We start from the raw sequence: 22,500 nt of genomic DNA on the forward strand, positions 1-22,500 counted from the left end.
AGAGTGCGAGAGAGTATGGAGGGTGCGTGAGAGAGAGAGAGAGGTGTGAGAGAGTGTGGAGGGAGGAGAGAGAGAGAGACAGAGTGCGAGAGAGTGTGGAGGCAGCGTGAGAGAGAGAGAGAGAGAGACTGACAAAGAGAGGGAGAGAGAGAGACAGAGAGAGAGAGAGAGAGACAGAGAGAGGGAGAGAGAGAGACTGGGTTAGAGGAGGAGACAGAGAGAGAGTGAGGCAGGTTGTGTGAGTGAGTGGCGCGAGGAGAATGAAGGAGAGAGACAGAGAAGGAGAGAGAGAGTGAGCATGGGGAGAGCGAACGTCAGGCAAACAGAGAGAGAGAGAGAGATAGAGGCGGAGAGAGGGACGGAGGGATGGAGAGAGAGAGAGAGAGAGGGAGCAAGGGAGATAGAGGCAGAGAGAGTGATGGAGGGATGGAGAGAGAGAGAGAGATAGAGGCGGAGAGAGGGACGGAGGGATGGAGAGAGAGAGAGAGAGAGAGGGATTAGGGGAGATAGAGGCGCAGAGAGGGACGGAGGGATGGAGAGAGAGAGAGAGAGATAGAGGCGGAGAGAGGGACAGAGGGATGGAGAGAGAGAGAGAGATAGAGGCGGAGAGAGCGATGGAGGGATGGAGAGAGAGAGAGAGGGAGGGAGGAAGGGAGATAGAGGCGGAGAGAGCGATGGAGGGATGGAGAGAGAGAGAGAGGGAGGGAGGGAAGGGAGATAGAGGCGGAGAGAGCGATGGAGGGATAGAGAGAGAGAGAGAGAGAGAGAGAGGGAGGGAGGGAGCGGGAGACAGAGAGAGAGAGAGAGGGAGGGAGGGAGGGAGCGGGCGACAGAGAGAGAGAGAGAGAGGGAGGGAGGGAGGGAGCGGGCGACAGAGAGAGAGAGAGAGAGGGAGGGAGGGAGGGAGGGAGCGGGCGACAGAGAGAGAGAGAGAGAGAGGGAGGGAGGGAGGGAGATAGAGGTGGAGAGAGCGACGGAGGGATGGAGAGAGAGAGAGAGGGAGGGAGGAAGGGAGCGGGCGACAGAGAGGGAGAGAGAGAGGGAGGGAGGGAGGAAGGGAGCGGGCGACAGAGAGGGAGAGAGAGAGGGAGGGAGGGAGGGGGCGGGAGACAGCTGAAGGCCTCGCTGCAGGTGGGTGCGTGACTGCCCTCAGTGCCGTTGTGTCTCTCTCTCTTGCAGAGAGGCTGTGCAATGGCACCGAGCGGATCTGGGGAGGGCGGGTGCTGTACCCCGAAGACCGGCGAGCGGGCGGGGTGCTGCGGTACGTCTGCCCGGGTACCCAGCGCGCCTACCCGGTCAGCTGGAGGGTGTGCCTGCCCAGCGGGAGCTGGAGCCCTCTCCGCAATGCCTTCCGGGAGCACTCCCACGCCGCCAAGTGCCTGGGTAAGTGGCTGGTCTCTGTCTCCGCTGGCATCCTGTGCGCACCCCACCCCCTCCCCTCCCCCCCGGGGCGCTCGCCAACGACCCCCACCCCCACCCCCACCCCGCCCCCCCGGGCTGCCCCGCTCCCCTCCTCCTGGGGGTCCCCCCAGCTCAGGGACCAGCCTCCGCACGGGGGCTCGGGGTGGGAGGGGGTGGGTTACACAGGATGGTAGCGGTTGCTGGGGGCTGGTGGGGGTGGAGAGGCAAGGAGGGGTAGCAGAAATAGGCCACTCAGCCCCCTCCCTCCTGCTCTCCCCCATTCCACTAGATCAGGGCCTCCACAGCCTTCTGTGGTAATGAATTCCATAGATTCACCCACTCTCTGGCTAAAGACGTTTCTCCTCATCTCTGTTCTAAAAGGTCTTCCCTTTACTCTGAGGCTGTGCCCTCGGGTCCTAGTCTCTCCTACTAATGGAAACATCTTCCCCACGTCCACTCTATCCAGGCCTTTCAGTATTCTGTAAGTTTCAATCAGATCCCCCCCTCATCCTTCTAAACTCCATCGAGTATAGACCCAGAGTCCTCAAACGTTCCTCATATGTTAAGCCTTTCATTCCTGGGATCGTTCTCGTGAACCTCCTCCTGACCCTCACCAGGGCCCAGCACATCCTTCCTGAGATACGGGGCCCAAAATTGCTCACAATATTCTAAATGTGGTCTGACCAGAGCCTTATAAAGCCTCAGCAGCACATCCCTGCTTTTATATTCTAGTCCTCTGGAAATAAATGCCAACATTGCATTTGCCTTCCTAACCACCGACTCAACCTGCAAGTTAACCTTAAGAGAATCCTGGACTAGGACTCCCAAGTCCCTTTGCACTCCAGATATCTCCCCATTTAGAAAATAGTCTATGCCTCTATAGAGGCTCTGAGCCTCTACAATTTCATGGTGCCAGAACTTTAACTCAACCGAGGGGCTAAAAGGTCGTTGAAGGTGTTCCCTCACCGACACTTGCCATCTTTCCCCTCGCCTGGGCCAACCGATGCCCTCCCAGGCCCCTGTCCACGCCTGGATGGGCCAGTCCGGTCTCCCGCCGGAAGGGGTGGAACTCTGGACGCCTTGTCTCCCTCCCGCCGGTGGTGGGGTACGAAGGAAAGGTACGCCCTTCTTCTACCCCGACCTTGGCCCACCCGTTCAACATCCTTCACGGGTGGGGGTTCCTCGAGACTGTGATCACCAGGAAACCCAACCCCAACGAGATCCCCCTTCATGTCGATCAGCCTGCCCGAGCTTTGATAATATCGTCAGTATTCCTTTTGGGATATTTACGTCTGGAACGCACCGGACTTAGAATTGCAGGCGCTCGGTCAACCGACGACGGTCCTGCGTTAGGAGTTCAGCAGGTCAGGCGTTTCCGACCGCGTTTCTTGCTAAGCGTTTAGTGGCGTGGGTAAATTTACCGCCGCTGTTTTTCCCGCTCGCTCGGCCGCTTGAGCTGGCAAACCCGCCAGGGGGGGCCTACCCGACCCTGGCGTCGTTTCTGCCTCGGGCGCATTGCCGCGATGTCGCTGGCGCGGTCGCAGTCAGGGCGCGCCGCGCGTGGCCAGGGATTGCTCGGGCCGCTGTTGGCATCCCCGCCCGGGCTGAGGCGTTGGTCCACTATGGTCGCAGGTCCTGAACCCATCTGCCGGAGGTGGGGGGTAGAAGAAAGGCACACCTGTCCTTCGTCTCTCGCCAGTCGACAGCCGACGTGTTCGAAGCGCTTGGCGACGATCCTTGGCGTGTTTCGACGCGGGGAAAGCGCAAGATAAGTTGAAGGTGTTGTCCGCAAGCTGTTAAACTGCCCCCCACCCCCACCCACCACCCCCTCCCCATGCTGTTTTTGCTACTTGGATGCCTCTCCTCCCTCTCGCGTTGCGGTGCGAGGGGAGACCGACGGTGAATGACTCAAGGACTTGACCCACTCTTCCTTTCCCTCCAATCTCTTCCCCCCCCCACCGTCAGCCTACAAGTGCGTGGGGCCCACCTACATCGAGAACGGGTTCTTCTACCCCCGGAAGATCAGCTACGCCGTCAACGAGACCATCGAGTTCGAGTGCGACCAAGGCTTCCAGCTGATTGGCTCCCGGAACCGGACCTGCCTGCCCAACGGGCGTTGGAGTGGGAGGACCACGGTCTGCGATGCAGGAGGTAAGGAGGGTCTCCGAGGGGGGGTGGGGGGGTGGGGGGGAGGTGGGGGGAGGAGGGGGAACTCTGGAATGTCCCTACCCCCCTCCCCCCACCTCCGAAAACACGGGAGAATCGCGGGACAGCCTTGTTGGAGGCCATTCAGCCCGTCGTTTCGGCACCCAAATGAGTTACTAACCCAGTGGCTCCCCCCTCCCCTCCCCTCCAAACTTCTCTCCCAGTTCCCACTGTTCGGTCTCCCTTTCCCTCTCCAACCCCCTCGAGTGACCCTCCCTCCCCCACACTCTCAGGCAGCGCGTTCCAGACCCTAACCCCTCGAGTGACCCTCCCTCCTCCACACTCTCAGGCAGCACATCCCAGATCCTAACCCCCTCGATTGACCCTCCCACCCCCACACTCTCAGGCAGCGCGTTCCAGACCCTAACCCCCTCGATTGACCCTCCTTCCCCCCACACTCTCAGGCAGCGCGTTCCAGACCCTAACCCCCTCGATTGACCCTCCTTCCCCCACACTCTCAGGCAGCACATCCCAGATCCTAACCCCTCGCTGGGTGAAAAAGTTTCTCCTCGTGTCTCCGTCGCTCCTTTTACCCATCGCCTTCAACCCGTGTCCCTCTGCTTCTCCATCCTTCCCCCAATGGGAACAGTTTCTCCTCATCCACTCTGTCCCAGACCCACTCGTGGTTTTGAACATCTTGATCAAATCTCCTCTCGACCTTCTCTTCTCCGAGGAGAACAGTCCAAACTTCTCCAGTCGATCCATGGAACTGAAGTTCCTCGTCCCTGGAACCATTCCCGTGAATCTTTCCCGCACTCTCTCTCTCTCTCTCTCCAATTCCTTCACATCCTTCCTAAAGTGTGGAGCCCAGAACTGGACACAATACTCCAGCTGAGGCTGAACTAGTGCCTTATACAAGTTCAACATAACCTCCTTGCTCTTGTACTCTCTGCCCCTATGAATAAAGCCCAGGGTACTGTCTGCTTTATTACCCGCTCTCCCAACCTGTCCTGCCCCCTTCAATGAGTTATTCACATATACTCCCAGGTTCCCCTACTCATGACGCCCTTTAGAATTGCCCCCTTTATTTTATATTGTCCCTCTGCGTTCTTCCGACCATAATGAATCACCTCACACTTCTCTGCGTTAAATGTCATCTGTCTGTCCGCTCCACCCAGCTGCCCATGTCCTTTGGGAGTTCTACACTGCCCTGCCGACAGTTCCCAATGTGTCCGGGATTTGGATCATCCACAATTTGGGAGAATTTGCCCTGTACTCCGGGTTCTATCCACACAGGGCAGGGAAAGGTGAGACTGCGCCCAGGACCGAGGGTGCAGTTTGCTGATCTCACACCCGGTGTGCAACCAAATCCCCTCGACATACACACTCACACACTGACACTCACACACTGACACTCACACACACACTCAAACACTGACACTCACACACTGACACTCACACACACACTCAAACACTGACACTCACACACTGACACTCACACACACACTCAAACACTGACACTCACACACTGACACTCACACACTGACACTCACACACTGACGCTCACACACACACACTCACACACTGACACTCACACACTGACACTCACACACACACTCAAACACTGACACTCACACACTGACACTCACACACACACTCAAACACTGACACTCACACACTGACACTCACACACTGACACTCACACACACACTCAAACACTGACACTCACACACTGACACTCACACACACACTCAAACACTGACACTCACACACTGACACTCACACACTGACACTCACACACTGACGCTCACACACACACACTCACACACTGACACTCACACACTGACACTCACACACACACTCAAACACTGACACTCACACACTGACACTCACACACACACTCAAACACTGACACTCACACACTGACACTCACACACTGACACTCACACACACACTCAAACACTGACACTCACACACTGACACTCACACACTGACACTCACACACACACACTCACACACTGACACTCACACACTGACACTCACACACACACTCAAACACTGACACTCACACACGCTCACACACTGACACTCACACACTGACACTCACACACACACACTCACACACTGACACTCACACACTGACACTCACACACACACTCAAACACTGACACTCACACACTGACACTCACACACTGACACACACACACACACTCAAACACTGACACTCACACACTGACACTCACACACTGACACTCACACACACACACTCACACACTGACACTCACACACTGACACTCACACACACACTCAAACACTGACACTCACACACGCTCACACACTGACACTCACACACTGACACTCACACACACACACTCACACACTGACACTCACACACTGACACTCACACACACACTCAAACACTGACACTCACACACACACTCAAACACTGACACTCACACACTGACACTCACACACACACTCAAACACTGACACTCACACACTGACACTCACACACTGACACTCACACACTGACGCTCACACACACACACTCACACACTGACACTCACACACTGACACTCACACACACACTCAAACACTGACACTCACACACTGACACTCACACACACACTCAAACACTGACACTCACACACTGACACTCACACACTGACACTCACACACACACTCAAACACTGACACTCACACACTGACACTCACACACACACTCAAACACTGACACTCACACACTGACACTCACACACTGACACTCACACACTGACGCTCACACACACACACTCACACACTGACACTCACACACTGACACTCACACACACACTCAAACACTGACACTCACACACTGACACTCACACACACACTCAAACACTGACACTCACACACTGACACTCACACACTGACACTCACACACACACTCAAACACTGACACTCACACACTGACACTCACACACTGACACTCACACACACACACTCACACACTGACACTCACACACTGACACTCACACACACACTCAAACACTGACACTCACACACGCTCACACACTGACACTCACACACTGACACTCACACACACACACTCACACACTGACACTCACACACTGACACTCACACACACACTCAAACACTGACACTCACACACTGACACTCACACACTGACACACACACACACACTCAAACACTGACACTCACACACTGACACTCACACACTGACACTCACACACACACACTCACACACTGACACTCACACACTGACACTCACACACACACTCAAACACTGACACTCACACACGCTCACACACTGACACTCACACACTGACACTCACACACACACACTCACACACTGACACTCACACACTGACACTCACACACACACTCAAACACTGACACTCACACACACACTCAAACACTGACACTCACACACTGACACTCACACACACACTCAAACACTGACACTCACACACTGACACTCACACACTGACACTCACACACTGACGCTCACACACACACACTCACACACTGACACTCACACACTGACACTCACACACACACTCAAACACTGACACTCACACACTGACACTCACACACACACTCAAACACTGACACTCACACACTGACACTCACACACTGACACTCACACACACACTCAAACACTGACACTCACACACTGACACTCACACACACACTCAAACACTGACACTCACACACTGACACTCACACACTGACACTCACACACTGACGCTCACACACACACACTCACACACTGACACTCACACACTGACACTCACACACACACTCAAACACTGACACTCACACACTGACACTCACACACACACTCAAACACTGACACTCACACACTGACACTCACACACTGACACTCACACACACACTCAAACACTGACACTCACACACTGACACTCACACACTGACACTCACACACACACACTCACACACTGACACTCACACACTGACACTCACACACACACTCAAACACTGACACTCACACACGCTCACACACTGACACTCACACACTGACACTCACACACACACACTCACACACTGACACTCACACACTGACACTCACACACACACTCAAACACTGACACTCACACACACTCACACACTGACACTCACACACTGACACTCACACACACACACTCACACAATGACACTCACACACTGACACTCACACACACACACACACACAATGACACTCACACACTGACACTCACACACTGACACTCACACACACACTCAAACACTGACACTCACACACGCTCACACACTGACACTCACACACTGACACTCACACACACACACTCACACACTGACACTCACACACTGACACTCACACACACACTCAAACACTGACACTCACACACACTCACACACTGACACTCACACACTGACACTCACACACACACACTCACACAATGACACTCACACACTGACACTCACACACTGACACTCACACACACACACTCACACAATGACACTCACACACTGACACTCACACACTGACACTCACACTGACACACTCACACACTGACACTCACACTGACACACTGAAACTCACACACTGTCACACTCACACACTGACACTCACACGCTGACACCCACACACTGACACTCACACACACACTCACACACTAAAACTTACACACTGACACTCACACACTGACACTCACACTGACACACTCACACACTGAAACTCACACGCTGACACACACACACTGACACTCACACACACACTCACACACTAAAACTTACACACTGACACTCACACACTGACACTCACACTGACACACTCACACACTGACACTCACACACTGACACACACACTGACACTCACACTCACACACTGACACTCACACACTGACACACACACTGACACTCACACACTGACATTCACACACACACACACTCTGACACTCACACACACACTCACACACTGACACACACACACTGACACACTCACACACTGACACTCACACGCTGACACACACACACTGACACCCACACACTGACATACACACTGACACTCACACACTGACACTCACACTGACACTCACACACTGACACTCACACACTGACACACACACTGACACTCACACTGACACTCACACACTGACACTCACACACTGACACTCACACTGACACTCACACACTGACACTCACACACTGACACTCACAAACTGACACACACACACTCACACACTGACACTCACACACTGACACACTCACACACTGACACTCACACACACTCACACACTGACACTCTCACACTCACACTCACACTCACACACACACACTGACACTCACACACACACACACCCACACTCACACACACACACCCACACTCACACACACACACACACACACTGACACTCACACACTGACACACACACACTGACACTCACACACTGACACACTCACACACTGACACTCACACACTGACACTCACACTGACACACTGAAACTCACACACTGAAACTCACACACTGACACACTCACACACTGACACACTCACACACTGACACTCACACTGACACTCACACACTGACACTCACACTGACACACTGAAACTCACACACTGAAACTCACACACTGACACACTCACACACTGACACACTCACACACTGACACTCACACTGACACACTGAAACTCACACACTGAAACTCACACACTGACACACTCACACATTGACACACTCACACACTGACACTCACACTGACACTCACACACTGACACTCACACACTGACACTCACACACTGACACACTCACACACTGACACTCACACACTGACACTCACACACACTCACTCACAAACTGACACTCACACACTGACACACACACTCACACACTGACACTCACACTGACACACTCACACAGTGATACTCACACACTGACACTCACACACTGACACACACACACACACACACACACACACTGACACACACACACTGACACTCACACACACATACACACACACTCACACACTGACACACACACACTGACACTCACACACTGACACTCACACACTGACACTCACACACACACACACTCACACACTGAAACTCACACACTGACACACTCACACACTGACACTCACACACTGACACACTCACACACTGACACTCACACACTGACACACACACTGACACTCACACACTGAAACTCACACACTGACACACTCACACACTGACACTCACACACTGACACACTCACACACTGACACTCACACACTGACACACTCACACACTGAAACTAACACACTGACACACTCACACACTGACACTCACACACTGACACACTCACACACTGGCACACTCACACACTGACACACACACACTGACACTCACACACACTGAAAGTCACACACTGACACTCACACACTGACACTCACACACTGACACTCACACACTGACACTCACACTGACACACTGAAACTCACACACTGAAACTCACACACTGACACACTCACACACTGACACACTCACAGACTGACACTCACACTGACACTCACACACTGACACTCACACACTGACACTCACACACTGACACACTCACACACTGACACACTCACACACTGACACACACACACTCACTCACAAACTGACACTCACACACTGACACACACACTCACACACTGACACTCACACTGACACACTCACACAGTGATACTCACACACTGACACTCACACACACACACACACACACTCACACACTGACACTCACACACTGACACTCACACACTGACACTCACACTGACACTCACACAAACACACTCACACACTGACACTCACACACTGACACACACACTCACACACTGACACTCACACACACACACACTCACACACTGACACACACACACTGACACACACACACTGACACTCACACACTGACACACACACACTGACACACTGACACTCACACACACACACACACACACTCACACACTGACACACACACACTGACACTCACACTGACACACTCACACACTGAAACTCACACACTGACACTCACACACTGACACTCACACACACACTCACTCACACACTGACACTCACACACTAACACTCACACACTGACACACACACACTGACACTCACACACACACTCACACACTGACACTCACACACCCACACACACACTCACACACTGACACTCACACTGACACACTCACACACTGACACTCACACTGACACACTCATACACTGACAGACTGACACTTACACACCCACACCCACACTCACACACTCACACACTGACACTCACACTGACACACTCACACACTCACACACTGACACTCACACACCCACACACACACTCATACACTGACACTCACACACCCACACATACACTCACACACTGACACTCACACACATACACTCACACACTGACACTCACACACTGACACTCACACACACACACACTCACACACACACACTCACACACTGACACTCACACACACACACTCACACACTGACACTCACACACTGACACTCACACACACACACTCACACACACACACTCACACACACACACTGACACTCACACTGACACACTCATACACTGACAGACTGACACTTACACACCCACACCCACACTCACACACTCACACACTGACACTCACACTGACACACTCACACACTGACACTCACACTGACACACTCACACACTGACACACTGACACTCACACACCCACACACACACTCACACACTGACACTCACACACACACACACGCTCACACACACACACTCACACACACACACTGACACACAGACACACACACACACTCACACACTGACACTCACACACCCACACACACACTCACACACTGACACTCACACACACTCACATACACTCACATACTGACACCCACACACACACTCACACACTGACACTCACACACACACACTCACACACACACACTCACACACTCACACACAGACACTCACACTGACACACTCACACACTGACACACTGACACTCACACACTGACACTCACACACCCACACACACACTCACACACTGACACTCACACACACACACTCACACACTGACACTCACACACTAACACTCACACACTGACACTCACACACTGACACTCACACACACACTCACACACTGACACACACACACTGACACTCACACACTGACACTCACACACTGACACTCACACACTGACACACACACACTGACACTCACACACTAACACTCACACACTGACACTCACACAGTGACACTCACACAGTGACACTCACACACTGACACACTCACACACTGACACACTGACACACACACACTGACACACACACACTGACACTCACACACACACTCACACAGTGACACTCACACACTGACACACTCACACACTGGCACACTCACACACTGACACACACACACTGACACTCATACACACTGAAAGTCACACACTGACACTCACACACTGACACACACACTGACGCTCACACACTGACACTCACACACTGACACTCACACACTGATACTCACACACACACTCACACACACACTCACACACTGACACTCACACACTGACACTCACACACTGACACACTCACACACTGACACGCTCACACACTGACACTCACACACTGACACACTCACACACTGACACTCACACACTGACACTCACACACACACTCACACACACACTCACACACACACTCACACACTGACACTCACACACTGACACTCACACACTGACACACTCACACACTGACACACTCACACACTGACACTCACACACACTGAAAGTCACACACTGACACACACACTGACACTCACACACACACACTCTCACACTGACACTCACACACTGACACACACACTGACACTCACACACTGACACACACACACTGACACTCAAACACACACCCTCACACTCACACACTGACACTCACACACACACTCACACACTGACACTCACACACTCACACACTCACACACTGACACTCACACTGACACACTCACACACTGACACACTGACACTCACACACCCACACTCACACACCCACACACACACTCACACACTGACACTGACACTGACACACTCACACACTCACACACAGACACTCTCACTGACCCACTCACACACTGACACACTGACACTCACACACTGACACTCACACACCCACACACACACTCACACACTGACACTCACACACTGACACTCACACACTGACACTCACACACTGACACTCACACACTGACACTCACACACACACACTCAGACACTAACACTCACACACTGACACTCACACACTGACACTCACACACACACACTCACTCACACACTGACACACACACTAACACTCACACACTGACACACACACACTGACACTCACACACACACTCACACACTGACACTCACACACCCACACACACACTCACACACTGACACTCACACTGACACACTCACACACTGACACTCACACTGACACACTCATACACTGACACTCACACTGACACACTCACACACTCACACACTGACACTCACACTGACACACTCACACACTGACACACTGACACTCACACGCTGACACTCACACACTGACACACTGACACTCACACACTGACACTCACACACACACACTCACACACTGACACTCACACACTAACACTCACACACTGACACTCACACACTGACACTCACACACACACACTCACACACTGACACTCACACACACACACTCACTCACACACTGACACACACACTAACACTCACACACTGACACTCACACACACACTCACACACTGACACTCACACACCCACACACACACTCACACACTGACACTCACACTGACACACTCACACACTGACACTCACACTGACACACTCATACACTGACAGACTGACACTTACACACCCACACCCACACTCACACACTCATACACTGACACTCACACTGACACACTCACACACTCACACACTGACACTCACACTGACACACTCACACACTGACACACTGACACTCACACGCTGACACTCACACACCCACACACACACTCACACACTGACACTCACACACACACACTCACACACTGACACTCACACACTAACACTCACACACTGACACTCACACACTGACACTCACACACACACACTCACACACTGACACTCACACACTAACACTCACACACTGACACACACACACTGACACTCACACACACACTCACACACTCAAACTTACACACTGACACTCACACACTGACACACACACTGACACACTCACACACTGACACTCACACACTGAAACTCACACAATGACACTCACACACTCACACACTGACACTCACACACTGACACACACACTGACACTCACACGCACACTGACACACTGACACTCACACACACACTCACACACTGACACTCACACACACACTCACACACACACTCACACACTGAAACTTACACACTGACACTCACACACTGACACACACACTGACACACACACTGACACACTCACACACTGACACACTCACACACTGACACTCACACACACACTCACACAGTGAAACTTACACACTGAAACTCACAAACTGACACTCACACACTCACACACTGACACTCACACACTGACACACACACTGACACTCACACGCACACTGACACACTGACACTCACACACACACTCACACACTGACACTCACACACACACTCACACACTGACACACACACACTGACACTCACACACTGACACTCACACTCACACACTCACACACTGACACACACACTGACACACACACACTGACACTCACACACTAACACTCACACACTGACACTCACACAGTGACACTCACACACTGACACACTCACACACTGACACACTGACACACACACACTGACACACACACACTGACACTCACACACACACACTCACACACTGACACTCACACACTAACACTCACACACTGACACTCACACACTGACACTCACACACACACACTCACACACTGACACTCACACACTAACACTCACACACTGACACACACACACTGACACTCACACACACACTCACACACTGAAACTTACACACTGACACTCACACACTGACACACACACTGACACTCACACACTGACACACACACACACACTCACACACTGACACTCACACACTCACACACTCACACACTGACACTCACACTGACACACTCACACACTGACACACTGACACTCACACACCCACACCCACACTCACACACCCACACACACACTCACACACTGACACTGACACTGACACACTCACACACTCACACACAGACACTCTCACTGACACACTCACACACTGACACACTGACACTCACACACCCACACACACACTCACACACTGACACTCACACACTGACACTCACACACTGACACTCACACACACACACTCAGACACTAACACTCACACACTGACACTCACACACTGACACTCACACACACACACTCACTCACACACTGACACACACACTAACACTCACACACTGACACACACACACTGACACTCACACACACACTCACACACTGACACTCACACACCCACACACACACTCACACACTGACACTCACACTCACACACTCACACGCTGACACTCACACTGACACACTCATACACTGACAGACTGACACTTACACACCCACACCCACACTCACACACTCATACACTGACACTCACACTGACACACTCACACACTCACACACTGACACTCACACTGACACACTCACACACTGACACACTGACACTCACACGCTGACACTCACACACCCACACACACACTCACACACTGACACTCACACACACACACTCACACACTGACACTCACACACTAACACTCACACACTGACACTCACACACTGACACTCACACACACACACTCACACACTGACACTCACACACTAACACTCACACACTGACACACACACACTGACACTCACACACACACTCACACACTCAAACTTACACACTGACACTCACACACTGACACACACACTGACACACTCACACACTGACACTCACACACTGAAACTCACACAATGACACTCACACACTCACACACTGACACTCACACACTGACACACACACTGACACTCACACGCACACTGACACACTGACACTCACACACACACTCACACACTGACACTCACACACACACTCACACACACACTCACACACTGAAACTTACACACTGACACTCACACACTGACACACACACTGACACACACACTGACACACTCACACACTGACACACTCACACACTGACACTCACACACACACTCACACAGTGAAACTTACACACTGAAACTCACAAACTGACACTCACACACTCACACACTGACACTCACACACTGACACACACACTGACACTCACACGCACACTGACACACTGACACTCACACACACACTCACACACTGACACTCACACACACACTCACACACTGACACACACACACTGACACTCACACACTGACACTCACACTCACACACTCACACACTGACACTCACACACTGACACACACACACTGACACTCACACACTAACACTCACACACTGACACTCACACAGTGACACTCACACACTGACACACTCACACACTGACACACTGACACACACACACTGACACACACACACTGACACTCACACACACACTCACACAGTGACACTCACACACTGACACACTCACACACTGACACACTGACACACACACACTGACACACACACACTGACACTCACACACACACTCACACAGTGACACTCACACACTGACACACTCACACACTGGCACACTCACACACTGACACACACACACTGACACTCACACACACTGAAAGTCACACACTGACACTCACACACTGACACACACACTGACGCTCACACACTGACACTCACACACTGACACTCACACACTGACACTCACACACTGACACTCACACACTAACACTCACACACACACACACACACTCACTCACACACTGACACTCACACACTAACACTCACACACTGACACACACACACTGACACACACACACTGACACTCACACACACACTCACACACTGACACTCACACACCCACACACACACTCATACACTGACACTCACACTGACACACTCACACACTGACGCTCACACTGACACACTCATACACTGACAGACTGACACTTACACACCCACACCCACACTCACACACTCACACACTGACACTCACACTGACACACTCACACACTCACACACTGACACTCACACTGACACACTCACACACTGACACACTGACACTCACACACCCACACACACACTCATACACTGACACTCACACACCCACACATACACTCACACACTGACACTCACACACATACACTCACACACTGACACTCACACACTGACACTCACATACACACACTCACACACACACACTCACACACACACACTCACACACACACACTGACACTCACACACACTGACACTCACACACCCACACACATGCTCACACACACACACTCACACACACACACTGACACACAGACACACACACACACTCACACACTGACACTCACACACCCACACACACACTCACACACTGACACTCACACACACTCACATACACTCACATACTGACACCCACACACACACTCACACACTGACACTCACACACTAACACTCACACACTGACACACACACACTGACACTCACACACACACACTCACACACTGACACTCACACACACACTCACACTCTCACACACACACACTCTCACACACACTGGGTGCGGGGTGAGCAGGACAATAGCCGGTCGTCCTGCCTTGTCTGTACGAAGTTGCTAACGCTGGCCCTGGGTGAAAGCCTGGGGGGGAAAGGCCGGGTTTAAGGAGGCTGTAGCTGTGCTCTCTATTGCAGATTCCTTCTGTCCGGATCCCGGAATCCCGCTCGGAGGCAGCAGACGGGGAAATCGCTTCAATGAGGGAGACTTCGTCACCTATTTCTGTTTCACAGGGCTCGTGCTGAAAGGGGCAGAGAGACGGAGATGTGATTCATCAGGACGATGGCAGGGAACAGAGGCCACCTGTGAATGTAATGTAGCGTCATACCCGTAAACCCCCACGCACCGTCCCCATCAAACACTCCCAGGACAGGTACAGCACGGGGTTAGATACAGAGTAAAGCTCCCTGTACACCGTCCCCATCAAACACTCCCAGGACAGGTACAGCACGGGGTTAGATACAGAGTAAATCTCCCTCTACACTGTCCACATCAAACACTCCCAGGACAGGTACAGCACGGGGTTAGATACAGAGTAAAGCTCCCTGTACACCGTCCCCATCAAACACTCCCAGGACAGGTACAGCACGGGGTTAGATAAAGAGTAAATCTCCCTGTACACCGTCCCCATCAAACACTCCCAGGACAGGTACAGCAAGGAGTTAGATACAGAGTAAATCTCCCTCTACACCGTCTCCATCAAACACTCCCAGGACAGGTACAGCACGGGGTTAGATACAGAGTAAAGCTCACTCTACACTGACCCATCAAACACTCCCAGGACAGGTAGAGCACGGGGTTAGCCAGAGAGTAAAGGTCCCTCCAAAAGCAGGGTGTTAGAAAGGGATTACCAATAAATATCTTCTCTGCGTACTTGATTCCTTTATTAACAAGCCAAGAATTACAGACTCTTTGTTAATACTTCTCCATTGTCCCCGTCGATGATTTGTGTACCTCAACCCCCAGGTCCCTCCCTCTCTCCTCCAACGCCTCCCCTTTTATATTGCTCCATTTAGTGATTGTTGGCTCTCCTCGTTATTCCCACCAAACGCTTTATCACGTCACCCCTCTCCGTGTTTAACTGTATCTGCCGCTCACCGGCCCAGCTCACCGGCCAGTCCCTGTATTTTACCTGCTGGCCTTGCTGTTTTTAATTGTCTCTTGCAGTTCCATACTCCTACGATGAGCCCCGGATCGTTGCACAGAAGCTGACTCTCTCCGAGGAGATTATCAACCATGCCAAGCAAGGTCGGTCTGTCTGTCAAGACTGTCCACACCCCACTCGCTGCTGTGCATGTCCCGCCTGTCTCACGTTCATCTGCTCTCCAAGGGGGTCCCTGACGGAGAGACTCCCTCTTTAACAGGGGTCCCCGACGGAGAGACTCCCTCTTTAACAGGGGTCCCCGACGGAGAGACTCCCTCTTTAACAGGGGTCCCTGACGAAGAGACTCCCTCTTTCACAGGGGTCCCCGACGGAGAGACTCCCTCTTTAACAGGGGTCCCTGACGGAGAGACTCCCTCTTTAACAGGGGTCCCTGACGGAGAGACCCCCTCTTTAACAGGGGTCCCTGACGGAGAGACTCCCTCTTTAACAGGGGTCCCTGACGGAGAGACCCCCTCTTTAACAGGGGTCCCTGACGGAGAGACTCCCTCTTTAACAGGGGTCCCTGACGGAGAGACCCCCTCTTTAACAGGGGTCCCTGACGGAGAGACTCCCTCTTTAACAGGGGTCCCCGACGGAGAGACTCCCTCTTTAACAGGGGTCCCCGACGGAGAGACTCCCTCTTTAACAGGGCTCTCTGATGGAGAGACTCCCTCTTTAGCAGGGGTCCCTGACGGAGAGACTCCCTCTTTAACAAGGGTCCCTGACGGAGAGACTCCCTCTTTAACAGGGGTCGCTGACGGAGAGACTCCCTCTTTAACAGGGGTCCCCGACGGAGAGACTCCCTCTTTAACAGGGGTCCCCGACGGAGAGACCCCCCTCTCTAAACCCTGGCTTTTGTTTTTCCCTCAGGCTCGGACCTGCACATTGTGGTGGATGCTTCGGGAAGTGTGGGGAAGGAGAATTTCGAGAAATCCCTGAGGTTCATCGAGATCTTTTCTGAGATGGTAGGAGATGTTCCCATCTACCGTGTTGCCGTGGGATCCATCGTCAACCCAGGAGGAGGCCATTCTGCCCATCTCCCCGTCCCGTGCTGGCTCTTTGGTAGAGCTATCCAATTGATCCCACTCCCACCTCCTGCTCTCTCTCCCCACTCCCCATCGCCCTGTGAATTTTTCCCCTTCCAGTGTTTCTCCGATTCCCCCCATTCCGAGTGTTCCTATTGAATCTGCTCCCGCCGCCCTTTCAGGCAGAACCTTCCAGATCACAACAACTCGCTGGGTCCCACAAAACCTTTCCCCATCTCCCTCCCCCCACACAACACACACACACACAACACCCCCCCCCAACCAACTCTGGTTCTTATCCCAATCGCCTCCGATCCCTGTCCCTCTGGTTTCCCCACCCTCTACACCACTGGGTTTCCCCCTCGATCCCTCAACCCCCTTCCCCGATTGGGAAAGCCTCGATTCAACCTCCCCCTCCCCTTTCACCTTCTCCGCTCCGGTGGGGAGAGGGCGATCCCAGCTCCTGTCTCCCAGTCTCTCCATGGCAGAACCTCACGCCGCTCAGAAGAGGCCCTTCGGCCCATTGAGTCTGTACCGGACACTGTGAGAAACACCCGACCTACGTCCCTAACCCCATTGACCAGCACTTGGCGCCATCGCCTCGAATGTTCATGAGGTGCCAAGTCCTCATCCGGGTACTTTTTTAAAGGATGTGAGGCTAACCCGCCCTCCACCACCCTCCCCAGGCAGCGCGTTCCAGACCCTCACCACCCTATGGGTTTTTCCTCACATCCCCCCCACCACCCCTCAACCTCCTACCCCCTCACCTCGAACGTATGTCCCCCTCGTAACTGACCCTTCAACGATAGGGGAACAGCTGCTCCCTCTATCCACCCTGTCCATGCCCCCTCGTCATCTTGTACCCCTCGATCAGGGTCTCCCCCCCACCTCGGTCTTCAACAAAAACAACCCAAGTCTATCCAAGCTCTCTCTCTCTCTCTCTCTCTCTCTCCACAACGTCAACGTTTCATCCCAGGCCCACACCCTCTCTCCGTACCAACTGAGCTCCCTGTTTATGTCCAGGGCCGCGTTAGGCCGGGACTGAAGCCTGGGCCTTTCCTGACTTCGCTCCCCCTCTCTCTCTCTCTCTCTCTCTCTCCGGGGTGGGGTGGGGTGGGGCCCCTCGGTTTCCCCTCTTCGGTTGCCCTCGGCCGATGGCAGGGGTCGCCCTCTCCTCGCCCGCTCACCCCCAACCTCTCCTCTGTCCCCCGCAGACCACCGAGATATCGTCGGGGGTCGGCTACTTTGTGGTGGTCTTTGCCTCGAAGGTCCTTTTCGCCAGGCATTACCCCCCCGGCTTCTCCATCTACGTGGATCGTCAGGAGCTGAACTACTCGAGTAAGGATCGCCGTGTCAGGGGAGGGTCTCTCTCTCTCTCTCTCCCTCTTTCCTTCTATCGCTCTATTCCCCCTTGCAAGGACGTCTGGCCTCTCCTGTTGCCCATCGGTGGGGGGCGCTGGGGGCAGGGCCCCGTGTTGTTCCGGGGGGGGGACGCTGAGCGTTGGGAGGGTGCTTCCTGCCGACTACTCCAATCGAGCTTGTACCCAACCCCCTTCTCCGTCCGAAAGGTTATCTGTTTCTTGCTGAAACCTGTCCCTCCCGGCAAGGCTGAACCGATCTTCGGCGCTGCTCCTTGTCTCCCCCCCTCCCCCAACCCCCACCTCCGACCACCAGCGCCCCGGACCCTAAGGGTAAGAGGAAAGGTTTTACCCCCCGTCCCCCTCCTCAACCGTACGCCAACCTCCGGCAGAGTTGGCCATCGCGCTGGTGGAAGGCCGGAGGCCTTGATGGGTATTGCGCCCCCTGGGAGAGGGGGAGAGTCCGTCCCATTAGCGAGCGGGGATTGGGGGAGGGGGGGGGGATGGGGAAAGCAGGAAGCCGACCCCCCCTTGAGAGGACGTGGAGGACAGACGCACCATCCCCCACCTCCCCACCCCACCCCACTCCGGCTTGACTCGAGACTGGGGGGGTGGACAAGATTCAGCAAGAAACAGGTAGATTTCCCACCCACCAACCCCCGAGGGAGAGGCTTCTCCGGAGGTTACGAGCTGAGCTCGGTCGGGAGGTGGGGCTGCTGCCGCCAGGGGGAAGAGTCCCGGCTTCCGGGCCCCCTCCCCTCCCCTCCGGGAGAGTCCGTCGCAAAACCCCGCCGACCCGAAGCCGAGGCAGTTGCCGGGGAGCGCCGTGACTTCGGGGCGCCCCGTCCGGCATGTAAGAGCGTGAAAAATAGGAGCGGGGGTGGGGGGGAGGGCCGGCCACTCGTCCTCTCAGTCAGATGGTGGCCCACCCCGCTCCCCGGGGGGGCCCTCAACTCCTCTCTTTCCCTGCCATCTCCTCAGGCTCTCCGATATTTCCCAAAAAAAAAAAAAAAAAAAATCTATCCACCTGCTCGTTAAACACTTTCAGCAATTGAACCTCCGCGAGTCCCCCCGGGGTGGAATATCCCCGACGTTCCTTACCCTCTGAGGGAAGAAATTGCTTCGCACCTCAAGTTGTAAACGAGTGGCCCCCTCCCCTTAATTCTGTAACTCAGTCCCCTAATTCGAGACTCCTTCCCCCCCCACCCCCTCCCCCACTAATGGGAAGATCTACCCTGTCGAGCCCCCTCAGAATCGTAGGGAATAAGATCACCCCTCGTCCTTCTAAACTCTAGCGAATAAAGGCCCTAACGTGTTGAGACGCTCTTGGTAAGTCAATCCCTCCATCCCAGGAACCAGGCGACACCCCCGCCCCCAATGCCAGTACACCCTTCAACGGTGAAGTGTGATGCCGCGAGGGCCGAATAGCTTGCGGCGGGTGGGGTGGTCCCGGACGACGGCTTGAAGCGTGCCCCGGAAGCCTGCCCCGTGCACGGACAGCGCCGGGAGACGCTCGTGGGTTGTGCGGCGCTGTGGAATGGGAGGGGGTGGGCGCGGGAGGGGGGATTGTGTGGGGGAGGGGGAAATACCTGTTGCCGAGCGCGGCAGCGGCAGCCGGAGACCCAGCGGCGGAGCGACGCCGGAAGTCCGG

The 22,500-nt window shown here is 53.6% G+C and overlaps 1 protein-coding gene across 1 annotated transcript; it reads left to right on the plus strand.

Annotated features, from left to right (window-relative positions):
• Window positions 1-1,179: 1,179 nt before the first annotated feature.
• Window positions 1,180-21,887, plus strand: LOC144678030 (uncharacterized; the record flags this gene model as incomplete). The annotated part of the gene is made up of 6 exons (XM_078537960.1): window positions 1,180-1,383; window positions 3,367-3,552; window positions 17,460-17,633; window positions 18,490-18,570; window positions 19,337-19,431; window positions 20,706-21,887. Coding segments are annotated over 6 exons (1,922 nt in total), but the record flags the coding sequence as incomplete, so codon positions are not given.
• Window positions 21,888-22,500: the final 613 nt, after the last annotated feature.

The sequence above is a fragment of the Cetorhinus maximus genome, unplaced genomic scaffold (genome assembly GCF_964194155.1).
Source record: "Cetorhinus maximus unplaced genomic scaffold, sCetMax3.hap1.1 HAP1_SCAFFOLD_3452, whole genome shotgun sequence".
NCBI classification, from domain to species: domain Eukaryota; kingdom Metazoa; phylum Chordata; class Chondrichthyes; order Lamniformes; family Cetorhinidae; genus Cetorhinus; species Cetorhinus maximus.